The sequence below is a fragment of the Anopheles bellator genome, chromosome 1, assembly GCF_943735745.2.
Source record: "Anopheles bellator chromosome 1, idAnoBellAS_SP24_06.2, whole genome shotgun sequence".
NCBI classification, from domain to species: domain Eukaryota; kingdom Metazoa; phylum Arthropoda; class Insecta; order Diptera; family Culicidae; genus Anopheles; species Anopheles bellator.
In genome coordinates this window covers 30,388,559-30,409,200 of record NC_071285.1, presented here as the reverse complement: position 1 = coordinate 30,409,200, position 20,642 = coordinate 30,388,559, and the positions used below count along the sequence as shown (strand labels likewise).

General features: G+C 44.7%; 2 protein-coding genes across 2 annotated transcripts; both read right to left on the bottom strand.

The window, feature by feature from the left end:
- Positions 1-451: 451 nt before the first annotated feature.
- LOC131206740 (zinc finger protein 431-like) lies at positions 452-3,292 on the bottom strand. Its single transcript, XM_058199416.1, has 3 exons — positions 3,154-3,292; positions 2,986-3,100; positions 452-2,909 (listed from the first exon to the last, which is right to left on the bottom strand). The coding sequence occupies exons 1-3, from the start codon at positions 3,192-3,194 to the stop codon at positions 756-758; spliced, it is 2,310 nt and encodes a 769-aa protein (XP_058055399.1). The 5' UTR covers positions 3,195-3,292; the 3' UTR covers positions 452-755.
- Positions 3,293-15,238: 11,946 nt separating this feature from the next.
- LOC131215412 (probable chitinase 10) lies at positions 15,239-15,715 on the bottom strand. The gene is made up of 2 exons (XM_058209801.1): positions 15,709-15,715; positions 15,239-15,645 (listed from the first exon to the last, which is right to left on the bottom strand). The coding sequence occupies exons 1-2, from the start codon at positions 15,713-15,715 to the stop codon at positions 15,239-15,241; spliced, it is 414 nt and encodes a 137-aa protein (XP_058065784.1).
- Positions 15,716-20,642: the final 4,927 nt, after the last annotated feature.

The following is a 20,642-nucleotide window of genomic DNA, read 5'->3' as shown; positions in this document are numbered from 1 at the left end:
GATGTTCAGTGTCATTAGTAAGTACAGACTACATGCTGTGTCGGTTTATACCTTGTCCCGTATGATTCCCCGCAACATCAACGAAAAACCGAACTGCACTCGTTTTATCTTAGTTCGCACGGAAAACAAGACCCTTCGCGTAAATTGGAACAAATCTGTGTGATCTATGTGAATCTGAGTGATCATTCCACGTTTTGTGTGGGTTGTGTCGGTATTCCGAACAACGACCTGATAAACATTGACAAAGTGCTGCATGACTTCGAATTCAACGAGGACGATGGGCGCTACACCTGCAAGGGATTGGTAATAACAGAAACAAAGAACACTACGCAAAATCTTCCACTGGTATGGTTATGGTAATCGCATGGTTGTCTTATCATTCTAACATTGTGATCTTACAAATACAAAATGCACAAATCTTTTATTATAACATATTATTTATAACACCTATGGCAATTGCTCCGATAACAAAGACTACCATCTCCAAAAAACGAAGAAATAACGTAAATAAATAGCCTTAATTAATGAATTTCCTTTAAAAATTCCAATGTCTATCTTAACGATACACACATGGCACATATGGTGCCTCAGAGCTACGCTAATATAATCTACGCTACGCTAATATAATAGTTATGGAATGCTTTTAAAACAATTGACGAAAACGATCATCTAGATGAAACTGTAACTTTTTTTATTAAAATAAATTACGTATGTGCCTTAATATGTAGTGTGGAGAGAAAATAAGAACACGGAAGTTATCGGTTCTTGTTGTGAATTTTTTCATGGATCCTCAGATTCACCGTCGAATGAAAAGACTTGTCACATACTTCACACCTGAAGGGTTTTTCACCGGTGTGAGTGCGGATGTGAATCTCTAGTTGTGATGTCCGAGCAAACGTCGCGGAGCAATAAGGACACTGGTGATGTTGATCCTTGTTGTGAATTTTCATGTGCTGCTTCAGGTAGAGCGTCGCATGGAAACATTTACCACATACTTCACATTTAAAGGGTTTTTCTCCGGTGTGGGTGCGGATATGGGTCTTTAGTTGGGTTGGTCGAGCAAACTTGGAGAAGCAATGAGGACACTGATGCTGTTGATCCTTGTTGTGAATTTTCATATGATTCCGCAAGTTTACGGTCGAATGAAACGTGTTGCTACAGATTTTACACTCTAAAGGCTTTTCGCCGGTGTGAGTGCGGATATGAATTTTTAATTTGTATGGCCAGGGGAACTTTGCCGGGCAATGCGGACAGGAATGATGCTGATCCTTATTGTGAATTTTCATGTGCTGCTTTATGTTCTCTACTCTATGAAATGCTTTGTTGCAGATTTTGCACATAAAAGGTTTTTCACCAGTATGAGTGCGGATATGAATCTTTAGTTGGGATGGCCGGGCAAACTTGACTGAGCATTGGGAGCACTGGTAGTTTTGGTCCTGATTAAGAATTTCTTTCTTCATGTTGTCTGTTCTATACAACGCTTTGTCATTGGCGTTACTGTTGGACTCTTTTTCGCTGCTATGAATTCGACTATGAAGCTTTAGTTTATACAAAAACGCGAACTTGGCCGGGCAGCTAGGACACTGATGATGTTGATCCTTGTAATGAATTTTCATATGCTGCTTCATGTTACACACTCCATGAAATGCTTTGTTACAAATATTGCACTTGAAGGGCTTTTCGCCAGTGTGAGTGCGTACATGAATCTCTAATTTGTATGCCTGTGCGAACTTGGCGGGGCAATAAGGACATCGATGTTTGTCCTTGTTGTGAACTGACATATGGTTTCTCACGTAGACTGCCGAATGAAAAGCTTTGTTACAAATTTTACACTTCAAAGGTTTTTCACCAGTGTGAGTACGAATATGGATCTTTAGTTTATATGGCCACGGGAACGTTGCAGTGCAATGAGGACACTGATGATGACCCTTGTTGTGAATTGTCATATGGTTTCTCAAATTGATCGGCGAATGAAAAGATTTGCCACAAACTCCACATTTAAAAGGTTTTTCACCTGTGTGAGTGCGGGTATGGGTCTTAAGTTGCCATGATCGAGCAAACTTGGCGGTGCAATGAGGACACTGATGACGTAGTTCCTTGTTGTGTATAGTCATATGATTCCTCTGGTTGCTCGCCGAATGAAACGCTTTGTTACATATTTTACACTTGAAAGGCTTTTCGCCAGTGTGAGTGCGGATATGATCTTCCAGTTTGCATGACCGTGCGAATTTTGCTGGACAATTCGGGCATTGGTGTTTGTGTTTGATATTTACATTACCAATATCATTCGAGTCAAGTTTTGTCGACCCTGAAGATTCCGGTTTAATGAGATTGTTTTGTATGCTTCGTTGTTCATTCGACGTCGACGGTTGCTGCTGACCAATTATTGAAATAGACTTGTTACTTGTGAGTCCTGATTTTTCTTGATCGCCAACATCTGTTTGATTTAACGAGTGCTGATTTCCAAAATCAAGCGGCTCTTTTCCCCTCTGAGAGTTGGAATGCAGCTGATCCGTTTGGAGCTGTTGCGCTTTTTCCGGTTCGCATTTCAAAATAATTTCCAACGATTGTTCCACTGTTTCAAACAAATCGTCATGTTGATTACCATGGTTTGTCCGGTTTCTCCGTTGCGAATCTTGCTGGTTCGATTGTAAGCCATTCACGGCATCTGTTGTGATAAACTCCTGTTTCACCCAAACTGATTCAACACCGTTTGTTGAATGCATATAATCACCAGGTTGATCTGCATTTGTTTCCAATTTGATGAACTGAATTGGATTCGGTTCTGCTATGAGTCGATTGACTATGTCAACATTTCTTTCGCAGCGCCAGCGGAACGTAAATAGATCATGCAGACGCGATTTACAGGGGCTACACAAACACGATTGAAATCCTGCTGTTGGCAACATCTGTAACAATGTAAGGAATATATCACAAATGTTATTGTCTGTAACCGAGAGCTTGATTTAAAGAGAAGCGCAGTACCTGAACTCTTGTATGTTCGAAGATTTTTTGATAGAAATATTCACCTAATTTGTCGCAAGTCAGCGGCTCTACACTAGAATCAGTCGATAAGCACATTCGACACATACGAGGGATCCTGGAAAGAGATTTGCTGTTATACTTTTTTATTTTTGCTTACCGTCAACTCACTCGAAGTCCGCTGTTTCGTTACGAGCTGCCAAATTGTTCATTTTAACTGCGAACGTTTATTGCAGAGAAAAGTAAAGCCGCCCAATTTGCAATTGTTAACAAAATACACCATTGAAAAGATTATTCCAGTTGATTTTCGTTCACTTTGACAGCTTGTGAGCGCCCCAGAAAACAAAACAATGGAACTCATCGATGCTGTGGGAGCGTTATGCAGTCAGTTTGATAATTCAAAAAATTATTTTTTGAGAAAAAGTAAATACGTTTGATAATATAAATTTAAGCAATTGGTACTTAGACATATATTATTGAAGATTACGTTCATAAATTAATTTTTGGTTCATAAATCCAATGGAAATTTAGTTGAAATTACTGGCTGTAGGTTTGTTTGCTTGAAATTCCAAGAACTTGTATTTTTTATTATGTATAGTTTACAAATAGTTTTGTGATTCGCTCATAATAATGTAATTGTCAGTTTAAGACTGCATCGACTAGTTTCACAAAATTTCGGTACGCTGCTTTATATACGCTTTGAATGTTTGGAGACGACGATTTAATTTGATTGAATACTTTGGTTCACGAACACATTGTACATTGGAGCTTGCTTTCTGTAGCTATCTAAGTATCTTCAAGATCAAGTTTTCGTTTGTTCGAACACGTTTTAAGTGGCTAGAACTGATATTTCAATCGAAGAGGCTTGAAATCTTAGTGGTAAATACCTTAGTGATTAATAAATATTACCACGCCCAGTTTAACGATTCTGACGGTGGGCTTCGAAACGAATGGAAAACAAGTTCACTTTCGTTTTTTGGCCCTTTTGTTAATAGATTACTATTATCGGTATCCCTAAATCCCTAAATGTGCGTCCTTAAAAGCACAACAATAAAAGCTTGCTTATTATTTCATCAAACATTCGCTTAACTTTGGGCGTCTAGCGAGGCAATAGAAGATATTTGGATACCGATCCACAGTGGGGAATTTGTATAGCATAGGCGGACATAATTAGTTCTGGGAGAATCTAGAGAAATGTAGTGGGCTGTTATCATGCATGTGTTTTGATTAAATTAAACATTTTATGTGTCGCGTGTACTACACGTATAATAAACCAAGTATAATAAATAACCCTTTTCGATTAATATTTTATGGTATTTAAACGCCTCAACTATGTAATCTGCATTACACTCAAATGATAAAAATGCATAACCGTAAATGCAAATATAAATGCAATCTAATGCCTTATGAGTGTAAGAAAAGAAATTAAATGATCGCGGACCTTTACCAGTTTCGATTGTGGAAATTTTGAAACAAGTATAATAGTTATTACCATCCAAAGTATCCAGTTCATGAACTATTATTTAAACAAATGATAAAATATTTATTAGTTGAATTCTTCATCCAAGCTGAAATCATCATATCTACATGATCAATCACGATATCGTCATTAATGTTTTACTCCATCATTAAAAAAAGTCTTTAACTTTAGTGTATAATGTCTTTATGTTATGAACTATAAGTTGATGTTGATGTTGATTATACCCCCAGCATGAGCTAATCCATTAGCATTTACTTTCAACCAACTATAAAGCACTAAAAGTTTTTGCCATGTATCTCTTCAATATGTGTCTAATTTTTCGGCATTTACTTCTTTCTGACAGCTCATTTTTACTAAGATTCTAAAACCTTTATCCTAAGATGCCCAATATCAAATCTTTATCTAGATTAACAACAGTTTGTGTAAGACAATCAGGATCTGAAAATATTCTTTTATTATACCGACTATCTTAGAATGTATATACCCCAAAAGAAACACATAGTCGTAGTCAGACCCATACTGCACACCGAAAAGGCATAAAAATTGCACAAGATATAATATTCTATACAAACGTATATTCGGGAACATGTAAAGACTTATTAAAAAAAAAACAAAGAGTACATTAAAAAATAAACACAAAAGGGTACAAAGTGTTGTTTGAATACAGGATAGACATTTGACCTAGTTACATCGAGACTACGCGCCTAGTTCGTCATAGATAACTTATAGGAAAAGAAAATATAACTAAAACCCTCACTTTTAAAAGGTCGTTTATGACCGCCTTTTCCCCATAGTGCGATCGTATCTTTTTACCTTTACACACACCTATACACACACTTTGGAACACCCCTTTACGCACCAACACCATCGCGTTGTTGGGTAGAAAGTCGCGATCAGCGATCGCCGTGTTCGCAGTGTTGCCCAGTGCTCAGTTTTCCGCGGTTTCCTCCGTAGTGCGCCCGTGTCTGGTCGGTGGGCTCCATTGATCCATTGTTCGACCCCGTCCAAGAGCAATAGGAGCCTCTTTTTTTTGTAAATAAATGTCAACGGGTGCTGTGCCGTTGTGTGCCTTGAGTGGGTGCGCTAAGCGAAACGTCCTGGTGCCAACGTTGGAATGGGAAACCCATCGGAATGCGATCGAAGTGAAAATCGGTTCCCAAAGTGACTGGCGCTCGGCCAAAGGTGAACCTCAACTTTCATCCGTGATCAGCTCGCCTCGGTGTTGGTGTTGGTGATTGTCTGCGCCGATTGCGGAAACGTCAAAATTTGTCACGCAAAACGCAATCTCGCGATCCCCGCGTGCCAGAGCGAGTGAGCGAGTGTGTCTGACAGAGAGAGAGAGAGAGAGCGAGAGACAGAAAGAGAGAGAGAGAGAGAGAGAGAGAGAGAGAGAGTCCAAGCCGTCTCGCTCGCCAAAGTGCTAGGTAAGTGTGCGTGCGTGCGCGACAAGGAGCGCAATAGGAATGGTTCCTGGGCGCGCGCTGATATTTTTGTTTTGTTGGTTTCTTTTGTTTCGTTACTGTTTTGTTGTTTTCTCGTTCTGTGCGTGGGACCTAAAAGTGAGGGGAAGGGGTGGAAATCACCATCCCACCCACCGCCCAAAAGGCGGTATAATGTGAAGCTTATGAAAGGGATTGGCCACCAAATCTAAACCCTTCGCCAAAGCTCTCGCCCGTGTCTCCATCACCATGATCGGATCGGGGTGATTGTCGTTTTTTCTGCCCCGTCTCTTACATTCAATGGGGTCTTTTGTTCGTATGATTGCGTGTGTGTCTGTGTGTGTGTTGAGGACTCCTCTCGCGCTCTGGGGGTGGGTTTATGTTGCACAGAATTTTGCAGAAGCTCCGAGAGAGATTCTCACGAACAATAGCGCAGATCAGTGTGTGCCGTGTGTGTGTTGACCATTCTGCGCGATCGTTCCCAGTGTGTGTGTGTATGTGTTGCAGAACAGGAACAAAAACGGTGGACACTGAAAATATGCAAATGTGTCCGCGGCGAGCCACGGCGCCTTTTACGAGCCAGACGACGATCATCTTTCTGGTCTCAAGGTCTACCAGGGGTTATACTAAGCATGGAGGGGCATAACGATCGGTGGTGATGTATTTTTCCCCCTGTCTCATTCTGTGTGTGGTGTGTGTTTCGTTTTGGCTTCAGCCGTGGTTTGGTTACGAGTTGTGGATAAAGAAAAACAACACACCTTCCCCGGACAGCCTCGCGTGCCACGTATGGCTAGAGTTTAATAAGTCGTTATCTAATGACAAAAGGGTGCATCAGGGTCCCCTGGCAAAACCCGGGCAGGTGCACCTGCATTACATCACGTGCCGCACACGAAGACACCGCTCCGCGCGCGCCACAACGGGCTGCTTCGGAAAACGCAAGAGTTGGGTGCGACGGAAAGCGAGGAACCCGAGGTTTTTTTTTCGGTTTACTCAACTGACGAAGATACACTGCTTCTATTACATTGTGATTACATTCGCTTGCCGCGATTGCAACATCTACCAATTTCCTGTACCAGCAAGCAAACAAGATCTGAGGAGTTGAAGGCAGTAGTTGGAGTTTCGCAAAACGACGTCCCCCATATGTTTTCTGAGAAATGTTCGAAAGTGTTCTGGCCCGGTTCTCGATTGCACATAGCTATTGACACTTCGCGCACCTATGTACACACTCAGCTCACATCGCTCTGGCGTTACTCATAAGCGGCCCGTTAGAAAACGGGGACTGAAAGTCCAGAATCCGATCCGTTGTAGCAGCAAAATTTCCTGACTTTAGCCTTTATTCACTTTGTTTCAAAAAATTGCGACGTGCAAGCGCGCAGCCCGAGTTTTTTGCTGATGCAACGCGGCGTGCCGTTTGTCACGTGCAATTAGGCGCAACCGCCATCACTCCACAGCACGGTTCCGCGCGGAGGTCTTTTTGCAATTTCACGAGCAATTGGGGTCGGTAATCGGTTGCTAATGCGACCTAGTGGGCGGGAGGACCCGTGGAGGCCGTGTGGTGAAGCAACCGGCGAGTGGATGTGGCTGGCACCGAACCCGCCACGCGCCTCGATTAGATGGCCCCGTCGTCCGCGTTGGTCCGCCGCATTCCGTTGGTTGTCTTTATTTACCATTTCTGGTTTCTGGCGACGCCCGGGATCGAGAGGATGCCCCCAAACAAGGTGGTGGTGTGATGCAGGTTTAGGTGTTGGGTGTTTTCAAAACACACCAACATGCCACACCGTTGCAGTAGTCCGCCCGTACGACGACGACGACGAAGGGTGTGACGGCCTGGAGCGCAGCTTATCGCGATCGTGCTCCGGAGGCAAAACTTTGTTAGCTAATTTTTTTTAATAGAGGGTCGAGCTTTTGCAACACTTTGGCTGCGATGGCGCCTAACGCGCTGCGCAACTCCGAGATGACAACGCAACGGGTTTCGGGTTTTAGTGCCCGTCTCGTTTTTTTCGTGACACCTCGTCACACATCGCGTTTGAAAATCGTCGTGGTGTCCGTGTTTTGCGTTATTGGATCACGGAAGGTTTGGGAACCGGCAGGGATGCACGTTGTTGCGGCAACAACAAGAAATGAAAAATGGTGCTTTAGTTACTAAACATTCTGTCGCGAACGAAAACATATTTGTTAAAGTGCGTGTTCAACAACATAAATAACGCCAAAAATTGCCTTTATTTCTTCGGTCCTTAGCTCACAGTTTCAGTACAAATCGAAAGCTTTGATAAATGTTTTATCATTAACACTAGATACATCACTGTTTTCAATAGGTTGAGGGTGAGCCTTATATGATACTTTTTTTTTTGGTTATTTAAAACAAACGGCCTAATACTTTTCGATTCTTGAACTTTTCTTCGAAAGGTGCATTCAAGACATTTTTTTATGAAAAACCAATTTGGTCAAATGTCCACTACGGCTGGCCCTATCTCGGCAACAGCAATTCGAATTTACGTCTAGAGGTGGTCAATGGTTGGTGGTTTTTTCGCGTAACTATTAACATGACCACCGAGCTGGAAATTAGCTTCAATGGAATGAGATTTTAAAATATCGCACCGCTTGAGTTGCAGACCTACCACTTTGGAAATTAGTTTTTCATATTTTACAATTTTCTATATCCAAAATTGTATTTTATACATAAATGTCTTCGATGAATCTTTCAAATAAAAGTTCCAGCATTGAAAAGTATGAAGCCGTTTGTTTTCTATAACCAAGTAGAAATGAGTATCACATATGGCTCACCTTTGTATCAGACCAATCAAAATGACCGGTGTGTTATATCTAGTGTTAATCAACCTGACCGAAGCATACTTTAGATGCTGCGAATTCTTCTGATCGTATTTCGTACCTTTCTTTACAGCCACAACACTGCGCCGGGCATCAGCTCAACCCCCTGAAGAGCCAACCCAACCCATAATCCCGGTGGCTCATTTTCCCTCCTCTCCGGTAACGAACCGGGGGTGTGGCAACATTTTCACCATTCAGCCGCACGAAGGCCACACCCGAGACCCCTGAGCCGGGGGCCTGTGTGTACAATCCGTGTTCAACATCGCCCTAAACTCGGCCAGGACCAGCCATCCGCGGTGGCACGCGCTTACACCTGCGCCCGGCGAAAGCTCCCGTGAAGTGAGTTCGGTGAAAAGTGAAAATTCATCAATACCCCGGGGGTGCGCTCGATGGTGTTCGATTTCCCACCGGCGCCACCCTCGTGTTCGGGTGCATTTTGTTACAAGTCGTGTCGTGGCTCGTGTTAAGTCTACTTATTCGCCCCCCCGCGCCGATTGGCCGAGAAAATCGGGCTGGAAAACGGGGGAACCCAGTGGCCGGAAATGTGAAAGTGTGCTGCCGGCTGTCGGCCAAGTTTGGTAGAAATTACTAGTGGAGCCGGCCCGGACTGCCGGTGCCGGAGAAGTGTCCCGTTTTCGACTTCGCATTCGGCAAACGGTGGAACGGCCAAAGCCAGCCTCTGTGTGTGCCGTTGGAACGTGCTTGCGGAAGTGAATTTGAAGAATTTGAGGCGCACAAACCGAGGTGGCCGAAGACTGGCCTGGCAGCCGACGGCGACGACCCAACGGCGTCGGATTATGGATTGCCGTTCCGGGCGACGCCGACCGCGAACCGATCGGACACAATGAGCAACGGTACGGCGAGCGGCACTGGAGATGCGGACAGTTTGGTACGTGTTTTCGTTTTAGCTATCCTTTTTGCATCGTAGTGAGAATCCAGTGAGGCCAACACAACTTGAACCTATCGAACCTACCGAAGCGTCATTCATTTCCACTTAGCCCACCGTTTTATGACCATCCTGTAAATTGGCCGTTAATTTGAATTTCAAACTCGGAGTAGGCGCACTCCGTGGCCAATCCTTCTCACCTTTTTTTTCTTCAAAATTGCCTTTCAAACCGCAGCGCGGGTTACAATTGGAAAACTGACACTCTGATCCACTCTGCCACGCATTTTGCTGCGCGTCGCAGAGACACCGACTGCCGTGAATGAGAAAGAGAGATGGCGAGAGTGGGAGGGAGAGTTTGAAATTGAGGCAACGTGTCACATCACCCGGCTGCCGCGGGAAGTTCATTGTGCCATTCGACACCGTGTGAACCATTCGCCTTGTGGAGCCTTCTACCTATTGTTCCACGGTGCGGTGAGTTGGCTGCATTGGCAAAGATGATGGTGTTTCGCCGGTTTATGATGGCCACTTTGGGAAATGGGACCAATTTTTCGGGTGCTCTGCCCAGCTGCGGGTGGCTTTCGTAGCGATGGCCATGGCTAGATAGCCTAGATCGTCCACCAAAAAAGGGGGAGTGATTTAGTGGTACACTTCAAGTTTAGTAGCAGCAGAGCGACTACACGCCACGCCAGCGCGGTTGAATTGAAGCTAGGGGCCAGAGTGCGGCCAGAAAGTCTTGGGACGTCGAAACCCGTTGTTACTGTTGAAGTTAAGATCAAAGATTGCACGAAAGTTTTTCAGAAATCGATCTGGGAATTAATAATCAACTTTTCTGAGAACTTTTCCTAGAGCCTAACCAGAACCAACAGATAAGAAAGTCCTTCATAGCTTTTGATTGGGGAAAAAGTAGTTCATTAGTTTTGGGTGAAATTCAAAACTTTTCGAAAATACTTTCATAACTTCTATTTCCAACTTTGCCGGACTTTCTTGAAACGTCACTAAAGACGTGTGTGACATTTTGTTGCTCTGATGTAACACAACACCTCTTCTGTTGGCCAATTCTGGTCGTTTCTGCTCAATCGCTAGCTTTAAACGGTGCAGTTATATATTTACAGTAGAGATCTGCATTTAGTGTTTGGCTACACGGAAGCAACTCATAATAAACGATTGCTTTCAAGTTCCACCATAAACCCAGTAGAACTTTACTAACCGTAAATCCTGGTTCGACCAGCGGTTAAGCTGCTTCACCACGCTCAAACCACGATCATTTTCATAATCGAACCACGAAATGGTTCGATTTAATTCCGTTTGATCAAAACTTCTCAGATGGAAATTCGATCCATCATGTTTTTTTTATGTAAATAGCTTAATAAATAGCTAAACATCGAGCTTCTGTGTGAATCTAGCTTTGCGCAAACGGCTTAAAACTGTTTGAAGGTTAATGTTTAGCTCTTAGCTATTTCGCCGATTATTTCTGTAATTTTATCGACATTTTTGATAACGGGTCTGCCTGTACGAGATGCAACTTAAACTTCAAAAATAACCGAAACGGGTCAACGAAACCAAAATTGTACATTACTTGCTTTTAGCGTATCGACACCATAATCACTGTAAACTGTACTGAATTTCCTCATTGGTGACTTCTATTGTTAACACCCTGTCACTCACTGTCGAATGGAACAAACAATAAACAGTGAAAGCATTTTTTAAGTGCAAAGTGTCAGCTTTAAACGAGCCCAAACTTGAAACTGTACGATCGATACTTCACGAGATATCGATCACTAAAGTGATCTACCGCGAATTTAATGGATTACTTTTTCCGCAACCCAATATGAACAGATTACTGAAAAGCGTTTATTTGTTTATTGTTTATTGTTTTCCAATTTACAATTTCCCAACCGTTTTTCACCAGCGTGAAGCGTGATGCTTTGAGCCCGATTTTGAAACAGCAACTTCGCGTCGATATCAATCAAACCCAGGCCAACAAAGGAATGTCTGTCAAAGAAACAGTGCCTGCGATTTACAATCGAAGCGTCCTCGGAAAAGAGGCCTGAAATGGACCGGGCACGGGGGCAATCGTTCGCAATTTTAGGCACCTTTTCCCTAGCTAAGGTGTCGTGTCACGCGGCGCGCCTCTCCAAATACACAACCCACGACGCTTCGGTATGCGAAATTGGAGTCACCGCTCAGATTAGTTTGACAGCGAAGAAGATCCCCATGACAGACAGGTTCCATGTGACTGTGGTGGCGGGCGGAACCGCGGGGAAGGTGCCACCAACCGACACGACACGCCATCGTCACGCGCGAGTTTCGAACTGCGAATTCCTGCGCCGTTCATGAACTGCGGCGGTGGCGGCGCACTCGTTGCCGATTGACCTACATTGGACGAGGAGGCGCCGCTGTTGAAGCATGAAGAAAGTCAAGGTGATGGATTAACCGAAACGAAACGGATGGGACCATTCGCACGGTGCGGCGCTCTTCTGCACCTTGGTCGGGAGGTCGAAGAATTGACCGATCGGCGCCAAGCCGATACTCCCTCTCGTAAGGGCTTGCTAGGCGCGGGGCTTAGTGCCTAGCTCGGTGTCCCCTTCACGAAGACACCGAGGATTGAGCCGGAGCGATTGGGCGTACGCATATCTTGAATAATAATACCACCAACTCAAGGCTCGGTTCGGTTTGTTGGGCGGTGCCGATCTCAGAGTCGTTTCGTCGTGAGCTCTGTCCCGGGTCGGGACAAAGTCGTGGTTGCAAAAATCGTCCCACAAACGGCCGGTTTCTAGGTTAGGGTTTTTGAGTGACATTTTCTTGCAGATCAATTAATCTCACGGTGTCACGGAAAACGCGGATTGCGCCATCGACGAGGCAGCAAAAACAACGGGGCGGCCAGCAGGGCGTGGGCCGTATGATCTCGTCGCGGTTGGTTCCAGTGGCCGCACCGCGAGACTAGTGAAGTGTTAGGTTGTTCAATAAGTTCGGAGCTTCGATAAGAACAACACACTTTTATGGATTGAAATACGCTTTATTGTTCAGTATGGCGTCCCTTGAGATTGGTTCCAACGAGATTCCATTTGATGCCTGAAGTGAGAAACTGAAAGAGCTGCAAACTACGCTTCCGCAGCTGTTATGACATCATCACTTGATGAAAAACGCTTTTCACTAACGATTTTTTTGGTTTGAAATGCAGATGGAAGTCGCTAGGGGACAAATCTGGTAAATACGGTAAACATTCCAACAATTCAAATTTTGATTCATGGATTTTTGCCATTTTCAAATTGCTCTTGGAACACGGTGTTTTTCTTCTTCAAACCGGGTCTTTTTTCACGAATTTTTGATTAGGTCTAAAAGGTTACAACAAGAGTCTAAATGTTACTGTTTTACCCGTTTGCAAGTTATCCGCTAATATTTTTCTTTCGCATCCCAAAAATCTGATGCTAACATCTTTTTAGGGCGATTTCTGGGCACGAACTCGTTTCGGAACCGAAGAACCAGGTTCACAACACTCCTTACCCTATCACTTTGATTCAGGATCATAGTGAGAGACCCAATTCTCATCCCTAATGATGATTCAATGCACAAAATCCACGTTATCATTTCAAAAACGCTGCAAATATTGCCGAGAAAGTTTTATTTGAATGCGTTTTTGTTCTAGTTTTAGCAGGCATTTTGCACACCAAGCGGTCTGAAACCCAATACTTACCCAATAAACCCAAAATATTGATTATTTTGCTCAATGAGATGGCTTAGAGTAAATCTCTTTTAGTAATTCGATGGCTTTCCAATACGTTAACGTGGTTTTTTTGTACGATTTCAAGTGTTGTCCCTTTTTTTTATGTTTTGACATGGATCGTCTTGAGGGCCAGTACGACCACGTTTAAACTCAGAAACATCGCATTTTATTTTTTAATTGAAGACGAAGAGTGCTTATACAATTTCAACATTCGTCCATAAATTTCCTTTGCTTTTAAGCCCACCAAAAACACATTTAGTGACATGTTGACACTAAATAGCTTGTAGAAAAAAATTAATTGATCGATTGAAATGAAATTTCACATACGTTTTTATGAAGAGAGTACCAACATAACAAAAAGAATTAGGCTCCTAGCAGCACCCTCTGCGAGGTTCCGACTTTATCGAATAACCTAGTAGTTTGTGTGGCACCCTCATTCGATCGGAAAAAGTGGCCATAAAACGGTGTGACATTCGCGCGAGACCTGACCAATCCCCTGCCCAAGTAAATAGAAAACTCAGTCCCTTCTCGATGCCAGGTGGCATCGGGGATCGGCGCATTAAAACACGCACCAGCATTACAACGGCACCACACCCGGCACGTCCAGGCCTGGCCCGTCCCAGCCCGTCCTTGTTGACGTCGATTAATTCAAATCTTTCTTCGGACGGGCGATTCGTTTCACTTTCTAATACCGTGTCTGCCTTGGAATTCGTACCCTTGGGAATGCATGGCTCGGGCGGCCCATGCACTTGCCCATGATTGGAATGAACGAAATTATAATTGAGCAAGACTCTGGCGGCACCGAAGGTCGATCGGAATGTGTGGCTGTGGCAGTGAAAGTGTTTCTGCTGCGGGCCTCCGATCTTCTTGCCTATTCCCTTTCGATGTTCGAAAATCATCATTACGCGTATGGAGCGGTGGTCATAATGAGATGCGATGGGTTGATTGAATTTTTAGGTACGAGCCTGTTAGGAGAAGCTAGGTGGACTTTCTCTGTCGGACTCGCTGCGCGTCTGCCATTCTCAGCCCGACGCCATGTCCGACAGTTAGGCGCGAGACAATAAAACATAATGAATTGTGTTGGCAAAAACCGAAGTAAACACAGTTACCGAAAAAAGCCGAGCCGAGTTGTGGAAAGTCCCGATCCCGATCGGACCATCAAGACATGATTGAATGTTGGCCGCTGCTATAACAAAACGGCGCGTGATGATGCTCCCGGCCCTGCTCCGTACATAAACAGGTTCCGAAAACTTTCGAATGTCTCAAACCTCTTTTCTCGTGCCCCAAAACCCGGGACCCGAGTCGGCCGAGTCGGCCGAGCATCGCGCAAAAATCTGCACGTTAGCGCACGGTCCACTTTCGACTGGCCGCGCAGGTCTAGCTGAAACATTAATGTGGATGTATGTGAAAAGCGGCTACATAATTTCGCAAATTCTACGCCAAACCGTTGCCTAATCAAGCGGAACGCGCAGGTCTGGTTGGCTGGCGAGCTCCTCTGGGCTACCTTTCTCCTTCGCTCTTGTTGTCTTCAGTGGACGCTATCCAAGTTTTCTTGTGCCTCGCAGGTAATGCTATCCGAAAAGCATCGCAGCACCCTCAGAAATCGGTGGCTTCCCCAAGATCCGGCCCAAGAGAAAACGACTTTCTTGGAGTGTGTGCATGGGTGAGGTGATTTAAAGGGAAAGTAAGCACGTGTTTCTGGCGATCACGCGTCGACCGAAAACTGCGAGACATACGTTGGACACATCCGGTTAGGTCTGGCCCGAAACCCAAATTGATTGCTAAGGTTTTTATTCACCAGTCCCCAATTAAAGCTATTCTCCGTAACCGTAACAGTAATGCCACCGCCGTCCCCCCCCGATGATGTTGCGTATGATGACGTCACATTAGTCTACTGCCTAGTTCCGCTTGTTGCAGTGCACTTTGGCCTCCAGATCGCACTGGCCGAGGTGCGAGTTGAACAGTAGCCCGACCGGACAGGAGCGCTCGTGTGCCACTCCCAGGAAGCAGAGCACAAACTTGTCACACGAGATCGGATGGGGCATATTGCCGGCTCCGTGCGCTGGGCAAGCGTAACACTCCCGGACGGTGGCCGGTACACAGGATTGGCGGCCGCCATCGAAGCGGAACCCATCGTTGCACTGACCATAGAACGATTGGCCCTCGAAGCAGTAGAAGTACGAGCGACAGTCACGCGGGTTCTCCACCAGATATTTGCCGGTCGGGCGACAGATTGGTCCGGGGTCGGAGTTGGCGGTGGCCGCAGCCACCAGCATCAGCAGCAGCAGCAGGGTTGCCGCTGATCCTATGAAAAAGAAGGTCTAATGACACTGGACTGCTGCCTGAGGATCCCGCAAGATGGCGCTACCTGTCATCGTCGGCGTTGACTTCGTCTGGGTCACAGCCAAACACTGGCACCCAAAAACCGTACATGCTTTTATAACTCTTCTGCTTGCGCGCGCTGGTGCCTCTTATCGATATCGAGTGCATCGTCCAACGTCTCTGATAAGGGTGGTCCGTGTACGGGCGACATCCTTCCCCGGGGGCATCCATCATCATCCGTGGCCAGGGTCGAACGAACGAATGTACCGCGGTTACTCTCTGTATTAGAAACGCTCCCCTATCGGACATCCTGAGACGAGTAGTTCCGGAAGCCGCAAGACGGTGCGAAAATGATTGATCGTCTGTCGGTCACAGGCAAGTGTCTGTCGCGCGTCCACCGTCGTATTTTCGGTCTGCTACGTTGGGAGTGACTCATCAAAGGCGCCGGCTCGAGATCTCAATGGAGCCGTTGATTAGAACCGCAGGCAGCAGACACGCGTGGACCTACGTCACTGCGCGAGTTCTGTTCCGTGGTTTGCATAGTGCGCATGCATTGTTGATCTTGGGGAACCTACATTAACGGTGCGGAACAATTGGGGAACTGATAGTGGTGGCCCGATGGTCTTTTGGCTTATCAATCGATCAGATAAGCTGGCGGGAGTATATCAATGTTTTCGGTTATCTTTTGCATTGCCATAGGTCATAGGAATGCTTCAAACGAATTTGTGATAAACAATAGAACAGTTCTACTAGGTTGTTTACTAAGTTTTGCGGGTCGATACTAGAGGGCGCTGCTACGAGCCTCATGTTTTTTTGTTGGATTGGTACAATCCTCATATAAACGTATGTGAAGTTTCATTTCAATAGGTCAATTAATTTTTCTTAAAAAGTCGTTTAGTATCGACGCACCAAAGTGTTTTTACAACGAAAAAAAGGATCGTGGAGTGATGGAATTTTTACTTTTTTTATTTTTATTGAAAGGAAAAAGTGGATTTAGTGCATTGAATCATCAGTATGGATGAGACTTTCGTCTATCACCATGGTCTTGAATCAAAACAAGAGGCTAAGGAGTTCTAACCTGGTTCTTCGGCTTCGAAACGAGTTCGTGTCTAGAAATTACCCAAAAAGATGTTAGCATCAGTTTTTCGGGATGCGAATGGAATTATGTTAGCGGTTTACTTGCAAACTGATAAAACAATAAATTTAAATTATTGTTGTAACATTTAAGACCTACTGAAATACACCGTGTCACAAGAGCAACATGAAAAATGATAAAAATCCATGAATTAAAGTTCGAATTGTTGCAGTATCCACCTTATTCACTGTCCTATTTTGAATAGAATAAAACGATTTTTCAGAAAAACTTTTGTTGCTTTGTCTTTTGTTTTTTTGATTTGTTTTAACCATTTGTATTTGTATAAATTATTTAGAACAAGTCCGGTTTACTTTGAAACAGACTGTGTAGTATTTTTTTATTAGGATGCCGAAGAATTGAATGGATGTTCCGTAGACTGTACATGTTCCAGTATTTTCTTATTAATGCATCCTGCAAACACAATTGAAATCTCCCATTGGACTACCAGTTCTACGACGATTTGACCACACTCCGGCCGAGTGAAGTCGACCTCCATTGCCGTCGAATGGTTCCGAAAAGTTTGACCGAATTTCGGCGCTGATCGGCGCTCCGCTCAACATGACGCAAATGATGCTAATTTGCGGATGGATGGCTGAAATCTGGCGGCCAATTAGGAGGCAGACGTCACTGCAAATCGCTCATCATGCGGAACATCTGACCGACTCCTCGCTTCACGCTTATCATATCGTTTTCTGCTTCGCACTAGATTTAGAAGAAAAGAAACCATTTCTAGGGCGCCGGAACCTTTGAATGCTGGGCTTAACGGGTTAGTTCCCCCTTAACCCACCGCCTGTAACTGGCCTCCGATAAGAACCCATCGTGCCTGGTTCGGGGTGTTTGTTTATGTTGGTCCAACAACCGGTTCGGTTACTGTTCGGATGGTCTGCCCGAAAATAAACGGTCCAATTGATGCGTAATCGTTCGCACCAACTGGTGCGGACTCTAATTAGGGGGGGCCTATCATGGGCCTTGATGAAGCGGAATTAAAAACAATCGGACTCCCGTCGGACCCCGCTCATCTGTTGGCGGGAAGTTCAAATTGGGTCACAAATTTCCGCGTCGGTGTCTTCGCGTTAAGCGATTCGGTGCTGGCCAAAGACGGAACGGACGCAATGCGCGTGGCATATGATTCAACCCGAAGCGCCCACATACGCGCGCGCCTTTTGGTAATGTGATCGCGCGCGAAGCTAATTGCGCACTTCGGAGAAGAGGGCTGGAATATGAGCCAACCAACCCGACAGTACGTCCCTGGGAAGCTAATACGCGAGGCCGGGTCGGGATCGTATTAACCGCTGACGAACGCGCTTATTGGATCGCTTTAACGCTTCGAATGGTGCGACACCTAACGCAACGCGGCTGCTGTCCTTTTAACCTACGCCCGTAGGCGGTTAACGATTTCCGTTCTGGGGCCCACGGTTCTGGGGACCGATGGACGGTTAAACCAATTGCCAGAAGTACTGCCGAGTAGCAGTAGTAGCACCACGCGACAGATGGGCACGTTCTGACGAAACTCTCATTTTCTTCATTATTGAAGTCAAGGGTCAGTGGGTAGGATATTATATTGCACCAAAAACCTCTGGGCAATATAAACATTCGAGGTAGGGAACGAAGAATCTTTCATTTGTAAAACAACAAGTGTTCCTCTCCATGCCATAAACAATGCTTTTAAGCCCCAAGGTGTTTATATTGTACGAACATACGTCGTTTCGATAGTTTATCCGTTATTACTAAGAGGTGCTTTAAGAATCAGTAATTTTGGTTAAACACGTCACAAACATGTTCTTGCTAATACAATAAATATCCAAATAAAATAAGTGAGGTTAGCTATTGGAACCAACGTAAGAGGACCGTGGATTGAAGAAGAATACTGTGTTAGAGATTGTTGTTTTGTTGAAAATTAACGCTAGTCGCCAGTGTATCCAACACATACCGAACTCGCATTTTCGATAAGACCCTATTTTTTACAGGACCTTAACAGGATACAGTGTTAATAAATTAATTATTTTCTTTTTATTAAACTTGGAACTTAATTGGACATGATTGCTTCATTACATAAGAGTACGTAGATATTCCGTACATTACATTGGGATTGCAGCTATTTAATACGTCTAAGGTATCAAAATGATTGAAATGAAAATGTTTCGAATTAAATCTATTTAAATTCTATGTTATGCCACGTGGCATTGAGTCATTTTAATTAATTAAAATTTATTCGAATCGAATAAATAACGAGAAATTTATCAGAACATAAAAATGCACGATCTGTCATATGAGAAAAAAAACCTGGGCTCTGGGACGGTTCGACCATCGACCACTGACCATTTTCGTTGAACCATATTGGCCCCACTTCTGTCCAATTAATACCGCTTTTTTCCCTTCTGTCCAGTGCTGATGAGTTGGAAACATGGTAGCACTTAATTTTTAATACATAATTCCTTTTAATAAGGGTGCTCACTCGTAGTTCCTAAGTTGACTGCCTCCGCTAATCGGTTGGTTCGAATTAACAGCCTCGTCGCGTTTCTGTTCTACAACCGATCTCTCGGGAAGCCAACGAATCGTTAAGTATCGTGTGTCACGTTCCGCTTCCCGCCTCCCGACGAATCTTCCGAAGATGACGATGAAACGGAAAAACTGTACGGTGGGGCACCATTCCCTGATCCGAATCCATCCTTCGGCCGGATCTCGGTTAGAGGATCTTTTGCCACGTTTCATTGCAAGCCAGCGGGGAAAACTATAGCTCCGCGTAGCATTTGTCGCAATCCGTTGCATCTCCGGCGGTGGGTTACAGGTTCTTCGACCAATTACAGGTAAAAGCCCGCCCAACCGTGACGTCACTCGCATCGCTAAGCATACCCGGCATATCCCGTGGGTCAATGGCTAACAACCAACGTGGTGGTGGGGTCTCGTGCGACGTCTGAAGCATGTTCTGCGCGAGGTTCTCACGAGCCTCGAGAATGGCTGTTGTTGTTGCTGCTACTGATGTTGTTGTTTGGTTTGGTGGAGGTTTTTGTTTCAATAATATCAACAACCCCCGTGGGTCACAACCCCTCACCGGGGGACAGAAATCCGTTTCACACGTACCTCGCCAGCGCTGCCCCTCCGTTTTCCCTCTCATTTTCAACAGATTTAATGTCCAATGTGTGTAAGTGTGTGCGTTCGAGCCTACGGACCCCCTGGCGGGCCGACCGCACTTCCGCGCGGCGCTTTCGGTTCCAGCTGGGCGCGCAAGAAAACAATATAAAATAGTCATTAATGTGTTGCGCGTTGTCTGCGTTATGCGCGCCCGTCCGACCATGCCACCCTCGGCGCGGGCCACCCACCCATTTCTACTGTATTAACCGTTTTTTTGTTGCTGCTGTTGGCTTTTTTCTATTCAAAAACATTGGAGTGGACGGACAATCATTTTTTTCCATCTTCCGGCTGTCAAAATTGTCAATTTTCGGCGTCATTAATTGGGGTTTAGCTTTGGAGAGGCTCAAAGTCGCATTAGGCCGCGTTCATTAAATCATCCTCTATGGTCGGGCAGATTTCACGGAAGCGGGAGCATGATGGCGTTCAATGTTGCATTATGTTTCGGGGGAATCCCGAACTGTCCGTTGATTCAAGTTGATATGCAAATGACGGTACAAAGTTTTAACGACAATTGATGTTGCCATTTGTTTAGGATAAAAGAACAATTTCTTAGAGAGATTGACCAGGATTTTTTTTTATTTAAAATTATTCATTCTTATGGTTGTGTTTTTTATTCCTTTTTCCACTTAGTGGGAAGTAACTAGGTTTTTAACAAGTATTTATTTTTTTTAGTTTCAACTCGAGCGAAATTAAGGAAATATAAAGGCGTGAAT